The sequence below is a fragment of the Penicillium samsonianum genome (assembly GCF_028829775.1).
Source record: "Penicillium samsonianum strain IBT 33392 chromosome Unknown utg000006l_segment0_segment0, whole genome shotgun sequence".
Taxonomy (NCBI): Eukaryota; Fungi; Ascomycota; class Eurotiomycetes; order Eurotiales; family Aspergillaceae; genus Penicillium; species Penicillium samsonianum.
In genome coordinates this window covers 215,495-235,230 of record NW_026643264.1, presented here as the reverse complement: position 1 = coordinate 235,230, position 19,736 = coordinate 215,495, and the positions used below count along the sequence as shown (strand labels likewise).

At 46.5% G+C, this 19,736-nt stretch overlaps 5 protein-coding genes across 5 annotated transcripts; all 5 read right to left on the bottom strand.

Moving 5' to 3' along the window:
* N7471_010324 (uncharacterized protein) lies at nt 1–489 on the bottom strand (the record flags this gene model as incomplete). The annotated part of the gene is made up of 1 exon (XM_057283043.1): nt 1–489. The coding sequence occupies one exon, from the start codon at nt 487–489 to the stop codon at nt 1–3; it is 489 nt and encodes a 162-aa protein (XP_057132022.1).
* Nucleotides 490–902: 413 nt separating this feature from the next.
* Nucleotides 903–1,205, bottom strand: N7471_010323 (uncharacterized protein; the record flags this gene model as incomplete). The annotated part of the gene is made up of 1 exon (XM_057283042.1): nt 903–1,205. The coding sequence occupies one exon, from the start codon at nt 1,203–1,205 to the stop codon at nt 903–905; it is 303 nt and encodes a 100-aa protein (XP_057132021.1).
* A 1,219-nt stretch (nt 1,206–2,424) lies between these two features.
* On the bottom strand, nt 2,425–3,053 carry N7471_010322 (Tetratricopeptide-like helical; the record flags this gene model as incomplete). Its single annotated transcript, XM_057283041.1, has 2 exons — nt 2,425–2,586; nt 2,613–3,053. The coding sequence occupies 2 exons, from the start codon at nt 3,051–3,053 to the stop codon at nt 2,425–2,427; spliced, it is 603 nt and encodes a 200-aa protein (XP_057132020.1).
* A 386-nt stretch (nt 3,054–3,439) lies between these two features.
* N7471_010321 (Tetratricopeptide-like helical) lies at nt 3,440–4,354 on the bottom strand (the record flags this gene model as incomplete). Its single annotated transcript, XM_057283040.1, has 1 exon — nt 3,440–4,354. The coding sequence occupies one exon, from the start codon at nt 4,352–4,354 to the stop codon at nt 3,440–3,442; it is 915 nt and encodes a 304-aa protein (XP_057132019.1).
* Nucleotides 4,355–5,469: 1,115 nt separating this feature from the next.
* Nucleotides 5,470–5,957, bottom strand: N7471_010320 (uncharacterized protein; the record flags this gene model as incomplete). The annotated part of the gene is made up of 2 exons (XM_057283039.1): nt 5,470–5,592; nt 5,682–5,957. The coding sequence occupies 2 exons, from the start codon at nt 5,955–5,957 to the stop codon at nt 5,470–5,472; spliced, it is 399 nt and encodes a 132-aa protein (XP_057132018.1).
* Between the last annotated feature and the right edge of the window lie 13,779 nt (nt 5,958–19,736).

Below are 19,736 nucleotides of genomic sequence, written 5' to 3'. Positions count from 1 at the left end.
CTATTTTCCGTCTGCAATGCCTACTGCAGTCAGCGTCTCTGCAAGTCGCCGAGTCCAATCGTTATCTGGACCTACGGCCTTCTCATAGCCTCCTAGTGCTCGCTGGTACATCTCTTTTGCCTCCTTCAACTTGCCCTGACCATTGTAGAGATTCCCAAGGTTGTGGACTGTGCTAAGAGTAGACGTATGATCTAGACCTAGGGCTTTCCCTTTGCCTACTAGTGCTCGCTGGTACATTTCCTCTGCCTCCTTCAGCTTCCCCTGATCAGAGTAGAGACTCCCAGGGTTGTTGACTGTATCGAGAGTAGATATATGATCAGGTCCTAGGGCCTCCTCATATCCTACTAGTGCTCGCAGATACATCTCTTCGGCCTCCTTTAGCTTGCCCTGATCAGAGTAGAGATTCCCAAGGTTGTTAACTGTATCGAGAGTAGATGTATCATCAGGACCTAGAGCCTTCTCCTTGCCTGCTAGTGCTCGCTGGTACATCTCCTCTGCCTCCCTCAGCTTGCTCTGATCAGAGTAAAGATACCCCAAACAGTGGAATGTCCCCCATGACTTAATATTGTCATCTGACCAATCTAGATGACATGCATAATTGGCGTGTGGAAGAAGCCGTTGCTGAATCTTTGAGTAGTCCCTATTACTTTCACTTGGCACACAGTATCCAACAGATATGAGTGCGAGATCATTAAGCTGCTTCCAATCTACATTTTTGCTTGTGTTGGCAATATGAAGGCACCAGTCTTGTACCACTGGATGCATCGCATAGCTTCCTTTTTGTAGCTTACTTTCAAGAAGAGAGAATCCGACGAGAGACTTCACACCAATTTTAAACGCGAGTCAGCTTGCTATCGCCTTCTTGAGCCAGTCGGGGGCGTTTGAGCTATGACGGCCACTTTCTAACGAGTACCAGATATCTCGATATCAAAACGAGCAAGAAGCAGTAGAAGGTTTGCTGCGCTCGGGCCCCGCTTCTGCATCTCGAGATATGAGATCATCCATATTGGTAGCATGTTGCCTTGCTGGTACTGACGACCAGGACTCGATTGCAACTGTAGCTCGGTCCAAGATTCGTGGTAATACTCCAAGTACTCAGTGATGCTGGTTCCAGTTTCACGCATAAATGCCCCGGCGATTACAGTTGCCAAAGGGAGTCCATCCAAACGATCGGCAAGAGTGAGGATATCTATATATGTCAACATGGTCCATAGGATCTATTGATCATGTGCCTTGGTACCTAGATTGCTTTCAAGCTTGCTAGTGGTGGGCGGGCTGCGGCATCTACGCCCTGAACAGATGCGACAGCACTACCAACTTGGTAGTACCAAGCGTGCGTAACGCCAGTCATGGACTAGGCGTCGACGATCTGGCACGATTCTTTGTGAGACAAGACTCACCTTCGACACCTGAACACAGTCGAGAGCAATGCGTTAACCCGCATCCTATCGGCTTTCAGGACAGTGGCCACCACTACTCTGGAAGTGGAAGCACACGCTCTGCCAACGCACCTCCGCCTCCGCCTCCTCCACCGAGCGCAAAACATCATCACAAGCCTCCACACTCTGCCGCGCGATCACTCCATTTGGGATGCACTATGGCGAGCCCAGAAACGTAGGAACAATATCGGGTCGTACGCTCGTTTCCCACTAGCGGAAGCCCTGAAGACTATGAACCTAGAAAGATTAGATGAACTAGAGACGATCGACCCACGACCATTGCCGCCATGGCGAACTGAGTCCGTCACGGAGGTTGAAATCGGGTCAGACCGAGAGACGGCAAGAGAACGGGCTGAGACCGTGCGGTCCACATCCGCCATCGTGGTCTACTCTGATGCTTCAGGACGTGAAGGCCACATGGGCGCCGCCGCCGTAGCACTCGATAATAACCTGCAGGTTATCGAATCCCGACAGGTCCAGGTGGTACCGATGGACCGGTGGTCAGTTTACGTAGTAGAGCTAATAGGCATTTTCTACGCTGTTAGTACAGTATTGTAGAGGCGACGTAAAATTTCACTCATTTCTGACCAAGGAATTTTCAAAGGTAGGAAATGTTTATATTAGTTAGTTCAAGGTTGAGAGCATCTAAGAGCAAACTGTTATGGCGAAGCACACTATCATGTCATGCCGCATGTGCGAATAATGCTACCGGACCCTCCTATTGCTTATCTTCCGGTCCCTGGTTTTTTAGAAAGCAAGATCATAGTGGATATTATGGAACTCTTCACTATTTATCAAATATAGTGCGTGCGGTAGGTAATCCCTCCATAACCCTTGGTTGTTGGGGTCATTATCAGGGAAGATATCATCGAACTGTTGAGTTGCCCTGCGTACCCAATGATCAAAAACCTCGGTTCTCCTCATTCAATTCCGCGTGGCAAGATGCACAAGTCGATGAACGCTGAATGAACTATTACAGGCGTGTTCACTGATACATAAAGGAATACGCGTTCAAAAAACCTAGTGCATCAGTCCTCCTTTTTGCCGAACTTGGAGGTGGAAGAATCGACTGCGGGATATCTCGGGGGTTAATGCAGGCCATGAATGACAAATAGTCTGCTGCCAATTTATCTAAATCCTGGATCTGCTGGAAAGATATCATCCAAGAAGCACTGGGTTCTGAATCCCGGCGTAACGTCCGTCATCATGGAATTCTTCGCTCAACAGCTCAGCTGCGTCTGTCTCTCGCTCTTTGAATAGTGACAGATAATCAGATAGCTCGATCTTGTTTTCGTTTATGTAGGCAGCGGCTTGGTTTATTGCAAGCGGTAGAAATCCACGCTGCTCAAGGAGAGCGGCAGTTGTATAGTTGTTATGCAGCAGACCCACTTGGATGAGTGAATTTTCCAGTATCTTCATGGCAGTGATTTGATCGACATCGGGAATAAATAGAACATTGGGTGATGCCACTCTCACAGCTAGCTTTCGATTACGAGAGGTAAAGGGAACATGACCATTCTCATTGCGAGGGAGAATATATTTGAGCGGTGGCGCAGTCGCGCTCCCCTTGGTCCACATTTCCATATTGTCTGCGTTGTCAAAACCAGAAGCCATTTTCCGGCCCTATATTGACTAAGATGAGCATTGACTTGCTCTTTCATCTTCGCTGGCTCTATATCCGAAATGCCTAGTGCCGAGGCAATGTTCATGTAGGCTTGTTGCACACTCTTGTAGCTGGTACATGGAATCCAAAAGATGGAGCGAGCATTCAGGGACCTTTTCTCGCGTGCGGTAGGCCAGCTCCAGGGCGATTTGTGTTTTCCCAATCCCTCCTAGCCCATGAATAGCAACCTTGGTCGGGCCTATTCCGTGAATAATAAACTTTTCAAAATAACCGACCTCCTGTTGACAGCCAACAAATCGAGGATTTCGAGCCAAGGGTACCATCCAGTGGCGCGTTTCTTTTGTGTTACTGCTCTGGGTATGGCCGTATAGAGGGACTACTCCCAGAAGAGCTCTAGTGTAAGCAGCTGTAGTAAGGGCGGCGTATCCCCTTGCCATTGTTTGTGCTTATGCGAGTCGCAATAATCGCAAACTCCTTCAATGACCAAGCATGGCAACTGGTCCATCAGCCCGGCTGCTTCCATTTCAAAACAGATGATATTCAGCTCTCGGGCAATAGCGTCTCGTGTTGTAGTACATTTCATAACTTGGTTCTTAGACGCAATCAGACCGTAATGAATGACGGGCTCTTTGTTTTCTCGTGTTATGCGCGTAAATAGTTGGTCCGGTTCACATTTTGAGCAGTCGGCACTCTTGCCTTCATGGCCATAACTCGCTTGGAACAGCCAATCTTTATCTGGGCGTGAAAATTGTTCTTGAAGCTTTTCATGTTTCTGAAGTATCTCGGATGCGATTTCTTCAATCAATATGTTTCCACCCGTGACATTACTGCGCATTTGAGATATTGCAGTTAGCAAATATTGCGGTGGCTTGTTGAGCGACCCAGTGCGTTCGAAACATCCATCACGAAGTGTCTTCCCATAGTCATACTGGATCACGCCCCCAGAGGTCGCAGCTGGCATGCTGATAACCACGTCGCCCACGCGAATATCGGCATCTTTGCTGGGTACACCGCCCCCGATGCCCACCATCAACCCAAATCGGAGAGACGGAAACGTCGGAATCATGTGAGCGAGCACGACTGCTGCAGAGGTGGTTCCGTAAACCCCTGACGGTAGGCAGGCTACCACTATATTGTGTCCACTAACGCTACCAAATGTGTAGGCGTTGTGGTCGGATTTGGGCTGGGACAGTTGACTGTGGAGTTTGTCAAGCATCGTCTTTGCCGCTGTCATTTCTAGTGGCAAGGCGCAGATCCACGCGACCGTGTAGTCTTCATGTGAGAATATCATTCTTGCTGTCATCGGCGATAAGAGAATGAAAGTCAAATGTTATTGAACAAGCATGCTTAGAGTAGCTCACAATGCACAGGAAACCCTCCTCTTGTTGACTTGTTTGCGTCCATATGGAAAGTTCCAGCTATAATGGCTACTCTTTACAGTGACGATACATGAATTAAGGTATCCTTGAAAGTAGAATAATGTAATCGGGTCGTCGAACGCGGCCACCAGGCGGGACACCGCCTGGTGGCCGCGTTCGACGACCCGATTATAGGTTATCTTTCAGGAATATTAATAATCCGAGTCTATCCTTAATATGGTGTAGAATATCTTGGCATTAGGGTTAGAGAAACGATCGAAGAGTGTAGGTGGTGACACCAGTTTGGGGAAGTACTGTATACCCCTAGTACCTAATCCTAGATTTCCAGACGGGACGCTATTCGCTCCAAGGCTCTAAGCTGCTTCAATGGCTTTGAGCCATGAATATCTAGCAGACGCGCCTCTTGGTCATAGACCAACTAGAGACTAATTGGCGCTGAAAGCTAGCGGTTTGATCTCGGGTTAGACTGCTGCTACTGTTGCGGAGGCTGAATGGAGATGCTATGTGGTTAATGTGTGCATGCGACCCATCACCACTGTGGGGTTCGAACGCGTCTATAAAGTGCTTATAGGCGAAAGGGTGATATGTAATCCTTCCAAAATCTGTGTTTGTTCAATAATGCAGTGATCGGCTGCCTAAAGGAAAAGGGGGGGGACCTTATATCCCTTCACGTCAAGAGAATTTACTCGCCTCTTTCGTTCTTTTTTTCTTTTTTTTCTTTTTTGCGCCATATCTACCCCTATGATACCACACGAGCGTGATAAAACGGAGCGTATGAGATTCAATGCTCTGATGTCTCAGGTGGAAAGATCAAATTAATAAGGATTCTAAGCGGGAGCGAAGGCTATCGAAATGATTTGAATAAGTGTGCATTGATTGGAATTGCAAATAGCGCCAAAAACATCACTTATTATAAAAACAAAATACCACGCACGCAATTTCTAAACTGATACGACAAACGTATACAACAATCCCCCGTCCTTTGTCGATCTCTCTTTTTATCCTGGCTGGCCTTTTCCATCATTCTTCAAGGCTGGGATTCATTGTTCTCATTGTCATTGAGAATATTTTCATTGTTACTTCCATCGCTCTGGTCATTGATATCAGCTTCAAAAAGTGATCCCAGGGCGAAGAATACTGTGGATCTCATCTGTGGATCTGTTGTCAGGCCTTTTTTCAGATGAGGCTTATGACACATTAGCATCTAGAAGCGCACGCTCGGAGATGATTTATACTAACGTATAGATAAGAGGCACAGTTGAAGGCGAAAATTTGTTTGATCTCTTCAAGCACAGTGCCGTAGGTGGGGGGAGGGGCCTCATGGAATATGGGATCGATGGGAACAAAGCCGGTGCCAGTGCCAGACATAGGAATATCCTGCGGTGCACTCTGGGTGGAATCTCGCGTGTTGTATGGTGGTGGAGACAGTCCTTGCTCTTGGAGCAGTGGCATATCGTCATTCTCGCGCTGTGGCTGCGGATTTTCTCTCCTTGCCCTTGTTTGTTGTCCAGCCATCGTGGTGTGTAGTGTAAAAAAGAGGTGATTGTAGAGACATGGTCCATGCCAACGCTTTATAGCACTTCATCAACTCTGAGATCCCGTCCCTACTAAAACAGTGTGCTGTGAATGGCTCTCCAGGGTGTGATCGGGTCTTTACTAGAGGGATTTGGCGAGCATTCATATATTAGCTCCACGACAGGGGTGCTTGGTTGAGGCTAATTAGCCATTGATATCAGATACCGGGCGTCCTAGGCCATCCCTTCCGGCGCACACTAACGTGATCGAAAAAGAAAACGTGGTATGGAAGCTTCGATTTCCCTACCGTGCCAACTTCATCGTTTTGATGAGAATTGATTTACATCTTCCTATCCTACCTCATATTCCCCCCAAAAGCGAATAAGGCGATACAGATAGGGACCACTTTGGGGTAGCTAGCTAGTCAACCAGTGGCAAATAAGCAGGGAGGTCGTTAATTCGCTGCTGCGGGGCCCGGTGGCTGAAAGCATACCTCTAATGGCCCAGGCTCAACGTCTCCAAACGATCACGCCTGGTGGCGACCGAGCTGGGTCCATAGTTCAGGAGATGAATTTTGTGTGGACAGCGATCGATTTCAAATTCCCCAAGATGTTGAACCGGCACTTGCCTCCTCATCCGTGCCCTTTAATAAGTGTAGTCGTGACAATACAGGCTCAGTTTCTTGTAAACCAAGTTGCAGAGCAAATGAAAAAATGGAATAAATTAAAATTGAAATTAAAAGAGGAGAAGATCAAAGTAAAAAAAAATGGACCGGATCTACCCCTGACACAGCCGCCGAATGACATACCTTTGGTAGGGCATCTGAAAATTTGGGATTCACTCCGCAGTCAATTGCGCAGTCAACTTGCAGTAGAGGTGGGGCTACGTCGTGGGAGCTAGGCCCCTGAAATTCTAATTGGATAACGGATGTAATCGGATATTCGAGAGCAAGGGTTCTGAGACATGGGGACAAAGCCGTTTGCTTTGAGAAACTTAGATCAGCCTTCGTAGTTAGGCCTACTTAGGCCGCCGATCCTAAAATGATGGTGCGAGAAAAAGATAAGCTTCAAAACGTGGGATGTTGTGTATGTCACTTTCAGAGACTAACGGCAGAGTACGCTCGGTCCGCCACTGAGCCGCGGCGGTCAAAGACTCAACGGCTATCCCATGATTGCAAAGAACAACATTTCACGCTACTGTTTACTTAGACCAAGAAAACACAACGCTGCCGTGTAGAGCGACAATGCGACTATGCATGTGGCTCGATTCACGTCTTCAATCGAGACAGTGATCGAGAGGGATGGCCGAACGCAGCAGATGGTCGCGTTTAACTCCAAGCAAGAGCCTCGGCTTTGGCCAGAGTCAGCTTTAGTACCTGCATGTAGAATAAGCAGTTTAGCCGAGCTACCGGACAGGCCGATCGGCCATCTCTCCACATCTCGCAATATGGTCGATAGCTCCACACTTTGGTACTTTATAATTACCAAGATCTGTCCACTTGCTTGGTCCCCTGATTGAGGTATGTTGACGATTTGCGTCACTGGGTATCAGGTACAAGGTACGGCTTGGGTTGTATGTAGGCCGAATTGATCGTGTCTTAAGGAACTTCAAGATCATGGCGACTTCGGAGAATTTCGGGGGCCAAGTCGCTTAATTATCTCCGTGGCGGGGGCTTAATCTACATTTTACTGATTCATGCCCCCGATGCCCCGTGATGCTAGTTTAAGGAGCGCAAATCAGCCTGTTATATCGGTAAAGGTAAATAGCTTGGTATCACGGACTATACATAGCCCCTATACTACGGCAAACGCCAAAAGGGGGGGGGGGGGACCGTGCCATCGGAACTATACCTTCGAAAACCCTGGTCTCCAGTCCGGTTGGTTAGATTTTTGTCGCCGCCAAGGTTGCGCCTTGCTAGCCCGGATGGAGCATCCGAAAGCTAGACCCATGCTAAGCGATACTCATTACTAAATAGATCTCAATGAGTTGCCATTCTCTTGAATCTAAGAACCGTTCTGCCGGTGGACCGAAGGCTGGAGGCCACCGTCCAATAGCTTTTTGAGGCAATGACGTAAATTCCGGAGTTCCCAAGGCCGATCCTTGATTTTACACAACTAGTGGCATGCAGTTCAGTGAGCCCAGACTTCATTCTATATAGCCGATGTATGTAGTAACTTGTTTGTAGAGTCTACTTACAATTGAGGTGTCGAGGCGTCAAAGTGTCAATTTACCAACCAGTCTTGGCTCACCGGAAAGGGGTTTCTATCATATCAAGCAAAGAGGATTTGGCTTATGCAATTGCTGCTTTTAACTAACTAGTTACCGGCTAAAGTCCTGCCAATAGAAACCGTGCGGTCCTAGCATATTCCACTTACTTGGCCATTGTGTCATGTGCCTGATAAGGCTATCGTTGCCTTCTTTTCACCTGAGAGATACCGGGTGAGATAGTCGACTAGGGGTAGATCTTGGAGAATTCTTAGCATTTCGAGTAAAGCAAGTTATGGAAACTGATGGATTGAACGTACTGGTCGCCAGTGCCTTTTGAGCTTCTCGCTGTATAATTCCAGGGATTCTACGGAGTCCGCGTGAAGCAATCTGCTGCAATAGGACCGTCAGAAGAGAAGCAGCAGACATATCCCTGCTTTTCATATTCCTGTTCCCTTTCCTAGCCTTCGGCGAGCGTGTTAGGGAGCGCCCCCTGCGCTGACGGTGACATCGAGATTTGAAATCGCACCGTGGACAGGGGGCGACAAATCTCCGGTGGGAGCTTCTTCTAATGACTCGCCACTGGCCCTTTGAGGCTTGCAGCAGCAGCAAACCTGTCATCGTTAATCACATTCTTGGCTTGGAGAAATATCGCGGCCTTATAGCTACTTGCAAGGTACATCATTGGGGGCCATCCACATTTCGGGGACCGGTCTAATTATGACTATCAGTCTAAATCTAGCCACGTTTATCTCCAAAAGGATAAGGGGCGGCTTGGTGATGGCATTAATTGGAGATTTTCAAGATCGGTTGTTGGAGGTGTGCTGGTTAGACATATTCACATTTCAAAGCCCAGCAGCTGCATTACCCAATCCGTTTCTAGCCGGGTCGCGGACAGCCAATTCCAGCTGGATGGGCCAAAGCCAGTTGGGCCTAGTTGAATCCCTAGTCCTCCTCCTTCGAGAACGATGTGTGCGCATATCCCTCCCAATGGCGAGGTTTGGAATCCGACACCAACCCGCGCATCAAGTAGCACTTAAAGACTGTGCGACACTCACTGGAGATCAACCCTGTTGAGATAAATGAGACTGCAAGTTAAAAGGTATGGATGGCTCTTTGATTGTGCTTTGATTAACCCTCTGTGATCAATATGTCTTACATACAGTTTGCCTAAGAGGCAGACTGCAACCGGCAATGGGATCAGCTTTGGCTGTTTGAATACCCATACGCATAGATGACAAGTCAAGAACAAGTCTTGCCTAAGGAAAGCCCATGGATTTGTAAATTTAGGTTAGTTTCTGGGTATTTACCCGAGATAGCTTACGTTAGTATCAGACAACATAACGTATTTCCCGGGCGAGCTGCGCAGTCCGGAACACATAGTAAAAGCGGTAAATTACAACTTGATATCTTAACAACCACGATTTTATTTTATTTTATTGTGAGCCGATAGCTTTCGATAAGAATTTTTAGTACTATATATCAATTTTGAGTAAATCGAAAACTTGCATTATCACGGTATCGAAAATTACATCGCTGAAGTCAAGAAATATATATATCTCAGTCACTAATTATTAAATTTCCTAAAACTCCCTAAAGGGGCTAGATATAATATAAAAAGTATTAGGCTAAGAGGAAAAGCCCCAATAGGCCACCGTTGTTAAGATATCATGTTGTAATTTACCGCTTTTACTATGTGTTAACTAACTAGTTAAAAGTGCATAGTTAGTTAGTTATTAGTTACTCTTTGTCAGACCGAGTCGGGGGAGTCGGGATTAGATTATTCTCGGAGAGGAAGACCTTAGCATAGGTTGTTCCAATATCAATCGCAAGCAGAACTACCTCGGGCGCTTGTTCACTGCACGATTGGGCCATCACGGCGTGAGAAGTCCGTAATTGTTAGGTTAACTAGGTGGAGGCTTGTTACTGCCCCCACCGGCCTCGTCCGCGAATGCGCACGTGACCGGCCCCCTTTGGCACATTTTGTCTAGTCCGGAGGCTGCTAGATCAGAGGAAACCAAAAATAATAAATCAACAAAGATAAACAAATAAAAATCGGGAAAAATACTGAAAGAAGAAGGTTACGCCCGGGCAAAGGTCAACTGCTATTGTCATTTTATCTTCCGCCTGAACCCTGTAGCACGTCACTAAGGCTGATATTGATTGGTATATACGAGTATTTCCCATCCAACCAACCCTGGTGGTCTGTGATATAGATCCTTTTGTATTTTGTAACTATTTGCCCCGTATGGTGGATGGTTGACTACAGGAGATGATGCAGTGGGACCCAATATGGACTGAAAATTGGAAGTTTCAGGCCCTCTCTTATCGGGTTAGAAGTACGAATAAAAGCAAAATCCACCCAAATTTAGACTGCGCCAAAACCCGCAAACCCGCAAACCCGCAAACCCGCAAACCCGAAAAAACCCAACCCGCAAATGGGTTGGGTTTCGGGTAGACTTTTATAACCCGCAATGGGTTTCGGGTTATGTTGGGTAACCCGCATGGGTTTGCGGGTTACCCATGCGGGTTACTAAACAGTGCAAACATAGGAAGAGTCCAAGCTGTATAAATTATCCAGTTTTTGATTGTATTTGATTGTATTTCCTTTTCACAGTGTCAGGTTTCGCCAAAGTTTATGATCTCCAGTGGCTGTCAGATTCGCTACATTCAATGTATTCGCCGATGTATCCGCTGACCCATCGTCCGAAGTGAATACTATACGGTGCCCGGGAATCAGAGCATTCTGGCCCAGGGAACGGTCGTGGTTACGAGTGGAGCAAATGGACTTTTGATGTACCATAATGATGCTCTGATTTAGACGCAACATTTGTGCTTGAGATTGATGATTTTGCCGTCAAGATTAGGTCATTGTATGTAAACTTCGCACTGACATTTGGCCTAGGGGTGCATCCGAATAATATACAAATCATAGTACAAATACCGTAAACATTTACGAATGCGAATAGCCCTCGCCGCGTTAAGAAGCGATGTTTCTGTGTTAATGTTGTAGGTAGTTCTTGTTGCAGGTCCAGAATGGCTGCTAGCCTTTATATGCAAAAGCTCCCGGTCCCTGTCATACATTTTCAGGTGCCGGGTATTCAACACAACTGCTGATCGAACGCGAATAACGAGTTGAAGAAAAATTACAAAGTGACATTTCTTATTAATACTATTAGTTTAGAGGTAATTTAAGATCGGTGCCGGTAGGCGCTCAGTGGGTCATCCGTCGGAAATTATAGCCTCGCGTTTTGCATCTATTCCTAGGCTCCTACACAATGTCCCTCGGTCCACTCAAACTTGAAGAATAAGCATCCAATCCAAAGGGTAACAGATAGAATAACTTAGTATTTTGTTTATGAGTTCGGCCATAAACGGCAGCTAGGTAACGAACGTTGTGCATCAAATGTCCGGGATTATTTCCAAGACGGCCGATGGATCAAAAGAATGTTTGACAATATGATCAAAGGCGGCTTTTTTTTATTCAAATGCGTAGTTAACCCTTCAGGCGATCGGTGTTCCTCTTCCACGCAAACAATTTTGCCTTTGACAAATGTAATTTCAGGAAGCTCCATAGGTTCACAGTCTGTGCTGGCGTCAGATTTTATGGAGATGGCTCGGGGTGCTATGCTAGCAATTGAAGTGTGAGAAGGCGATAGCAAAGGAAAAGAAAAGAATGGAGGCTGAAAATATTCGTTATCTTACTGCTTGGTACCAGCGCTTAAACCAGTATATAGAAAGCAACAAATTAAGCCCGCGGGATATCTATAACTTCGACGAAACTGGCTTCCAAATTGGCCAAGGAAAGCCTCAAAAAGTTGTTTCAAAAAGCCAGACTCTATTTTCACCAAATGAAGGTATTGCTGAGGGTATTACCGGCATTGAATGTATTACTGCCGATGGCTGTAAGATGGCATCTTGGTTCCTAGTTAGGGGTAAATTCCATATGGAGAATTGGTATAAAGATACCAACCTTCCGGAGGATTATACCCTAGTAACTACACCATGTGGGTATACTACAGATCAAACTGCAGTTCAATGGCTTCGCGCTTTTCGTCGAGCAACTAAGGATCGTACTACTCGGGGTAGTAAATGCCTTTTGTTGATGGATAACCATGGATCCTACCGTACCCCAGATTTCATCAATTTTGCCACGGAGAATGGCATTATCCCCTATTGCTTTATACCCTATACGACGCATATCTGGCAGCCGCTAGATAGCAAGCCTTTTCTTGCCTTAAAGCATTGCTACCAGTCTAATAACAACGCTATTGTTCAATGGGGTGGATCCGTGGACCGAAAAGCGGATTCTTTTCGAGAAATTGTATCTGTTCGCAATGCTCTCACCACCCGAGTAATTAAGTCGGGATTTGCTAATTGTGGCATTTTCCCATTTAACTATGAAACGGTGCTTAATCCGCTTCAAAAATACGTGGATTACGGGGATGATCTAGTTATCTTTACTATCTTTAGTAAAGGCGACGGATCAGAGGTTAATTTCCCCAGCTTTATTACCAATCTACCACCCCGTGGAATCTCTCGTACAAACGAGAGTACGCGTAAATTGGAGGCAGACATCGAATTGCTAGATAGCGAGCTTTATGCAGCTATTCAGCACCGAGAAAAGCTACTACCCGGCCCAAATGCTTGGCCCAACAACCCGATTGGGTTGTTGGGCCGCACCACACAAAACATAATTTTTATCAACCCACCATTTTAAATTCATTACCACCACCCCAATATGACTCGTTTAACCCAAGAAATGGAGGATCGCATTAAAATTGCCTTGCAATTATATGCTGAAATGGACAAATCAACAATTGCTAAATTGGCGCGGGAATTCGACATTCCGTGCCAGCTTCTGCGCGGTCGGGTTCAGGGTGCAAAACCTCAGAAAGGTCGTACAGACCCCCACAAAGTGCTAGAACTAGAGCAAGAGCAGGCATTGATTCATTGGATACATACATTAAATGCTGCTAATGCACCGCCAACTGCCGAGATGATCCATGACTGCGCCGTCAAAATACTTCGCCGTCATAGTATAGAGCGGGATATTGGTCATAACTGGGCATACAGGTTTATCAAGCGCCTCCCCGACAACTGCCTCTATATTAAGCAAAGACCAATGGAAAAAGATCGGATAGAAGCAGTTACGCCTGGGCATTTAAATGCTTGGTACGATCGACTTGCTAATACCATTTAGTAATACAAAATTCACCCAAAAAATCTATATAACATTGACGAAAGCGGCTTTCATATTGGCGAAGGGAGGCAGCAAAAGGTCGTCTCTACCCGTGGAAAATATGCCAATATTAGTACTTGGGGCCCTGCTGAATCCCTTACTGCTATTGAATGCATTTCCGCCGATGGTTGCGTTATGCCACCTTGGTTTTTAGTGAAGGCCATGGTTCATATGGAGAATTGTTATCGTGAAACCAACCTTCCGGACGACTATTGGGTAGTACCTACACCAAATGGTTGGATCAATGATATTACTGCTTTTGAGTGGTTACAATATTTTGAAGCTTTAACAAAAACCCGGGTTGCAAAGGGTGAATTCCGTATGCTTTTAATGGATAACCATATGTAAGTCTCATTTGACATGAATTTATTGAATTCTGTAGGGATAATTTAATAATTGTATATTGTTTTATACCCCATATGACGCATATATGCCAGCCGCTAGATGACGTCCCTTTTCAGGTGTCAAAGCACTATTTTCGGAAGAATAATAACACTACGGTACAATGGGGTGGTTCTGTCAAATTGAAGTCAGACTTCTTCGCCGATATCCACAAAATACGGCTTTTAGCATCTAAAAGCCGTACTATACGTCACGGCTTTAGTGAATGTGGAATCTACCCTTTCAATTTTGAAAAAGGTCTTATAAAAATGGGGTGGGAACTAGAGCTTCCAACTGATCTAGATTTTCAAATCTTCGACAGCGATGAACCCCCTCCTCCAACCAGTCAAGCTCAGTACATAGTTCACCAATTAAAACTGTGGAAAAGCTTCGATCTCGGATAGCCCAATTGAAAACAAAAGGGCCTAAAATTGAGTCATTTTCTTCAAAGATGTGGCCACAATTAGACCCTATTTTACAGGGTGGTCTTACCCTAGCGGAAGCAGGCGCTCAGTACGCCAGTGGCAATGTCAAAATTTTGGACTATAAAAATCGCCGGGAAGCTAAAAAATCAAAGCGACAGGTAAATAGGGGGGTACTCAATTTGTTTATGATTCAAAAAGGCATATAAAAACAAGGGATGAAGACGAAAGGCGAAGAATAAAACGCCAGGCGCAGAAACAATACATTGCTACTGCAACTACAAGGGCTGCCCTCTCTGCCCAGGCCAAGGAAGAAGATAAGATTGACATACAGGGTGATAGAGCGGAAGCTCAGGAATCTGTACAGTACCTTTACAATATAATATCTTATATTATTGGTCAATTTGATAAAAATCTAAATAGCCACCACTTCAGATTTACCTAAACTTAGTCGATACTTGTTAATTCACATCTTAATTTTGAAGTAAGGCCCTGTTGTTGAGATATGACGCTGTATTTTAACGCTTTTACTATGTGTTTTGGAGTGCCGGCTGGCTTACATGGCCGACTCGTTTACGAAATACGTTAAATATCGCAACGATATTTGTTCAGTGGCTGGGCACCACTGGACGCTATCCGCCCCGCAGATTTTTGATTGACGGCCCTTTCTCATTGAAGCGGATAGACTTCGCTTCTGGTGGTTTTGGTAAGGCAAGATTTCAAATGAGCAGTTCTTTATGCGTTATCTACATCCTTTCATGATTAAAGGCTCAGTTGAAATCATTGTGAGGCTGTAAAAGACTCGTCAATACCTTGCCAATGAAGTGAGCTAATTGATCACCGTTGATTACCACCTTCGCAATGGCACTGGACTGTAGCTACCAGTAACATTTGTTGCTGGTATCTTATTATCTTAGATGACGTTTAAAAGGCCAAAAGGCGGGGTATATCGTACAATGGCTAAGCTGCATGGGTAAAACTACTCAAATTGACAGAATATACAGAAAGATAAAATCAGAGGAACAAAAACAAAAAAGCATGGCTAGTTAGTGGCTGGGAAGTCAGAAGACTCACCGAAAAAACGAGGGCGGATCTACGATTTAAGGGCGGCCTGCATATGTTGAGGGTGTATTGCGGGTTTATTGAGGGCGGCCCGCATAATTTGAGGGCTGATTCGAGGGTCGCCCTTAACTAGCCCTCGGAATTAAACCAATTAGGAGAGGGTCCCTATAATAAATGGGTCATAATGTGATACATTATATTGATCGAGGAAGTAGGCCTAATTTGAAAGGAACATTGAATTTATTTGTTAACATAGGTAGATTCTTCAGTACAAAGTAGGTCTCATCCAACCATCTAAGTCCTACCTATCTTCTAGTTCCACACAGTACGAAAGATCATTCAGTTAATAATGTCTCAGTTATCTCTATATTCGGATGCCTACCCCTCATCTCTTTATGATATTCTGGTAGGAAAATGCAGAGGGCTGGTGGGGCCAATTACTTACAACACCAATGATGGGTAACGTCACGCTCTCGCCTCGGCTGCCGCCTCCGCTAGGGTGAAAGGTCCATCTAGAACTATAAAGGTGAGATCGGTAATTTCTTGTGATTTTGTGGTCAGGACTCCTTCGCCGTACGCCACCATACCATGCCATTATCCTTGAACAGTCTCCCTCCTGAGGTACGCCTAGGTCTTGAGATGGAAAGACCGTTCCTTACTAAAAAAAAAAAAAATCAGCTATGGGATTTTTTTCTCTCCTATCTCACCCCAAGATCATTGAGAAACTTCTCTCTTGCTTCGTCGTACTGCTTCCAGATGGTGCGGTTTCAGGTCAATCGCCGTATAACGTATTACCTTTCTCCGAAGGCACCATTCAAGCTCCAAATGATGCTCATGGACACGGCCGCAAAGGAAGGATGTGAAATCCTGGATTTGACCCGATCCCGGGATCCAGTCAAAGGACAACACTCCGACACTCCGAGCCCTATTCGTGGCAATCCCGCCCGATGCGGGAACTACATACACTTCAAGCTATCCAGCCACCAAAACATTGAGGAGCCCCGGTCGGACTTAATCACACCGGACAATGACACTCCAAAATCGACGCAAGATGGGTATCAAAAGAAGATACATATTGATGAACTCGATTTCATGTATCAAATGTGCTTCGCGGTTCACAAATACAAAACCAAATCAAGAATTCACGGGAGCAATTTTTGGGGTGGAAGAATGAAGATGATTAGAGTTTGGAGCGACTGGTTCACTGAACGGACAATTTATTTCAACAATAATAGCATCGTCTCTGAGCTTAGAATGTTTCGGAAATTGGTTTGGACTGATCCAGCCTCTGATGTTGCTTTCGTTCTTTCAGCATACAAGGGTATCCCACTTGAGCAGGGTTGCATCATTCCTTGTCTTGGGCACTTCACTGGGTCTCAATCCGCACTTAAGCAGTTTCAGATTCACTTCGATGAGCTAAAAATACGGGATAACTATCTATTGGCTCTGTTTGAGGGCTTCAATATCTAAGTAATAACTAATTCCTATTGAATTGTGCTAATTCTTTGTAACAAGTAGATGTCATGGTAACTAATCTCGGCATGAGGGTATTGGCGAGGGATCAGGAGGCCATCTGTATTGATTGGGACTGGTTTATATTTGGAAACCTGCGTGACTACGGAGGAAACCAACATAAATTCTCGAAACATGACCTGATTCTATAACCAAGGTTCACGCTCCAAAAAAGAACACTCTAAGCTGCATTCGACCACGGTGTTCTAGAAAGGGAGCTTCAACCCCTCACGGCGCCGTATTGCTGGAGACAACAGAGCAACCGAGTCTCCGTCACGTTCCTTGGAAGACTAGTGGCAATAGTCCATTGCAAGTTGCAGCCTCGAGGAAATGATGGATTCGCTCGAACGAGAAGCTTAATAATATCAAAGTAAGGCGCACGCGTGTGAATGGCCAGTTCCAATAGTTGATCCGACAACCGACTTTGTTGTAAGATATTTGTCGTTATCGGTCGGAAATTTTCTCTAATATCCAGCAGGTAGAGAAGGGCTATACGGTTGCCCTATACTATGGCATCCTTAATACCTTACAAGCAAGCCATTCCGGAAAACACTAGAGCAAGGGTCTGCTGTCGCATAGCGGAGTAGGAGAGGTCATGCCGGGCAAATTTTTTACCAAACGCCCGGCGTAGGGCAACGAGAAAGTCAACATTTTCTAAGGGCTTTACCGAATTGACAACCCAGGCACCAACGAGCGGCATACATGTGGCCCCGATCCCGACACGCAGCGGGTGTGGAGTTCGGAGCGGTTACGGGACGATTTGAAGAGCGAGACCAACCGGGCGTTAGACGAAGCGATTAATTTAACCGCGTACCGAGACATTGCCATTGGCATCAGTCGACGGTACATGCGGCATTCCAACCAGTTCCCGAACAACGTAAATACGGACGATCGCACACCGGAGCACCAGGACGATGCCGACGACGAGGGCGGCATAGGAGCGGAGGACTGGACATGCCACGTCGCAGATTTACAGGCAGCGCATTCGTCGCACGCCGCTGGCATGGTTTACGGGCGTGAGATTACAGAGCAACCCGGCACCACGGCACACTGACGGCAGTTAGTCCGATTACCGAGCACGGATTGGCACCGGTTTTTAGGTTTCGTGTGCGGCGATAGTGAGTCTTATTCATACTGCCCGCGTGGGTAGCCGGTGGCACGACGGTAGTGGTGGTCCCGTTAATCGCACTACGCAGTGATATGCAGCGACGATGCCAGCGGTTGAATATCCGATGCATTGAATGGGAGAGTCGCCAGCCGGCCGACGATGCCAATATCGTGCTAGTCACCCCCGATTCCGCGCTAGGTCCAAATTTCGTAAGTTTTTTAAACCGGCAGAGGAGGCAGCACCGATTAGAGCGGATTGGTCTTAACAAGTGCCACGTTATATTGAACGACCAGAAGGATTTCCGCCCCGTTATAGCCCGGCTAGGGCGGTTAAGTGGTTCGGAGTGCAGATAGTATACATGACAGCGACATTGCCACCCCGTGAAGAGGGCAAGATGTTCATACGGATCGAGACTACCCGCGAGAAGGTACAGTTATTCCGTGCCCGCACATATCGCAGCAACGTGGCATACCGGGTAGTTCGTCCCACTGTGGACCGCTAGTATATATTTAGAGATCGTTAGATCGAGGAGCCGCAGGTGTTAGCCATAATCCGTCAGCGCATCCGTCGTAGTCGACCGGGTAAGGTGATCTTATACACGTGGGTAGTCCGAACGAGACAGACATTGGCAAGTGAGCTAGGGTGCGGGATATACCACAGTAGGAAGTTAGACAAGGCGAGGGTGCTGGGCGAGTTCCAGAGCGGGCAGTCGCCGGTAATCGTGGCCACCAGTGCATTAGGTATAGGCGTGGACATTCCCGACATCCGTTTCATCATCCATATTAGACAGCCACGCACGTTAATAGATTACGCACTGGAGGGCGCTCGTGCTGTCCGTGACGGTCAGCGCAGCGAGGCCAGTATCATCCAACCGGCGCAGACGCAGGTCCCGGAGTATATCATCCAGGATATAACAGAGGACAAGGTGCGACGTATTCAACAGTATATAGAGGCGGAGCATCCCAGGTGTCGAAGATATATATTGGATGGGTATTTAGACGGCATGGTGGATAGATACCGACGAAGTCATTGCGGCGATCACGGTCAACCGGAGCAGATGTGTGATGGATGTGATCCGGATTGATTGGCCCACAAGGAGGAAATGGCGGGCACGGCGAGTCCACCCAGGGTTGACGTAGCAGTCGATATAGATACCGATATAGATACCAGGGTCCAAGGGAGTAAGAGCGACACAGAGGATTCCAGCGACGAGCCCATACACGATACGCCAGTAACACCGTTCGAAGTCAACCCCGACCCCAGTAAGATATGGCAGGCCGACCCAGCGCGATAGGTGACCCAGGACACGATCAGGGCAGCGCAGTCCAGCTTGTATTGAGGTGCAAGGATCGTACCAATGGCGTAGTAATCACCATGCGTATCGGTAGTCCTGGCATAATACGGTAAGAGCTTCTCCTTCGCAGCATGTAATGCAGTATGCATCGACTGCTTCCAAGGAGCCTTCTTATGTCGGAGCTGGGCTATCGATAATTCAAGATGGCTAAATAACTGGTTGTAGATACTGAAGTCGCCATGTATTGTTGCATCTTTAGTCTGGGAGAGAGCAGTTGTAAACTCAAAGAATAGTTAGGTGAGACGAAGAAGATAGTCGATTTGTCGCATTGTTCTTTGTGTGGCATTAATTCGTGATGCCCACTGCCCACACAGAACATATCAAACGAAGACCGTAATCGCTTAGCCCGTCGGAGCATAAGGAACGTTAAATTCCACCGGGTACGGACATCTGGGATCGGAACTCGCTTCGTTCCTTCGGTCTGGACACCAAGAAACAACTCGCGACGTTGAGGGCAGCTATTAATAAAGATCGCTAAGTAGCGGATCCAGAA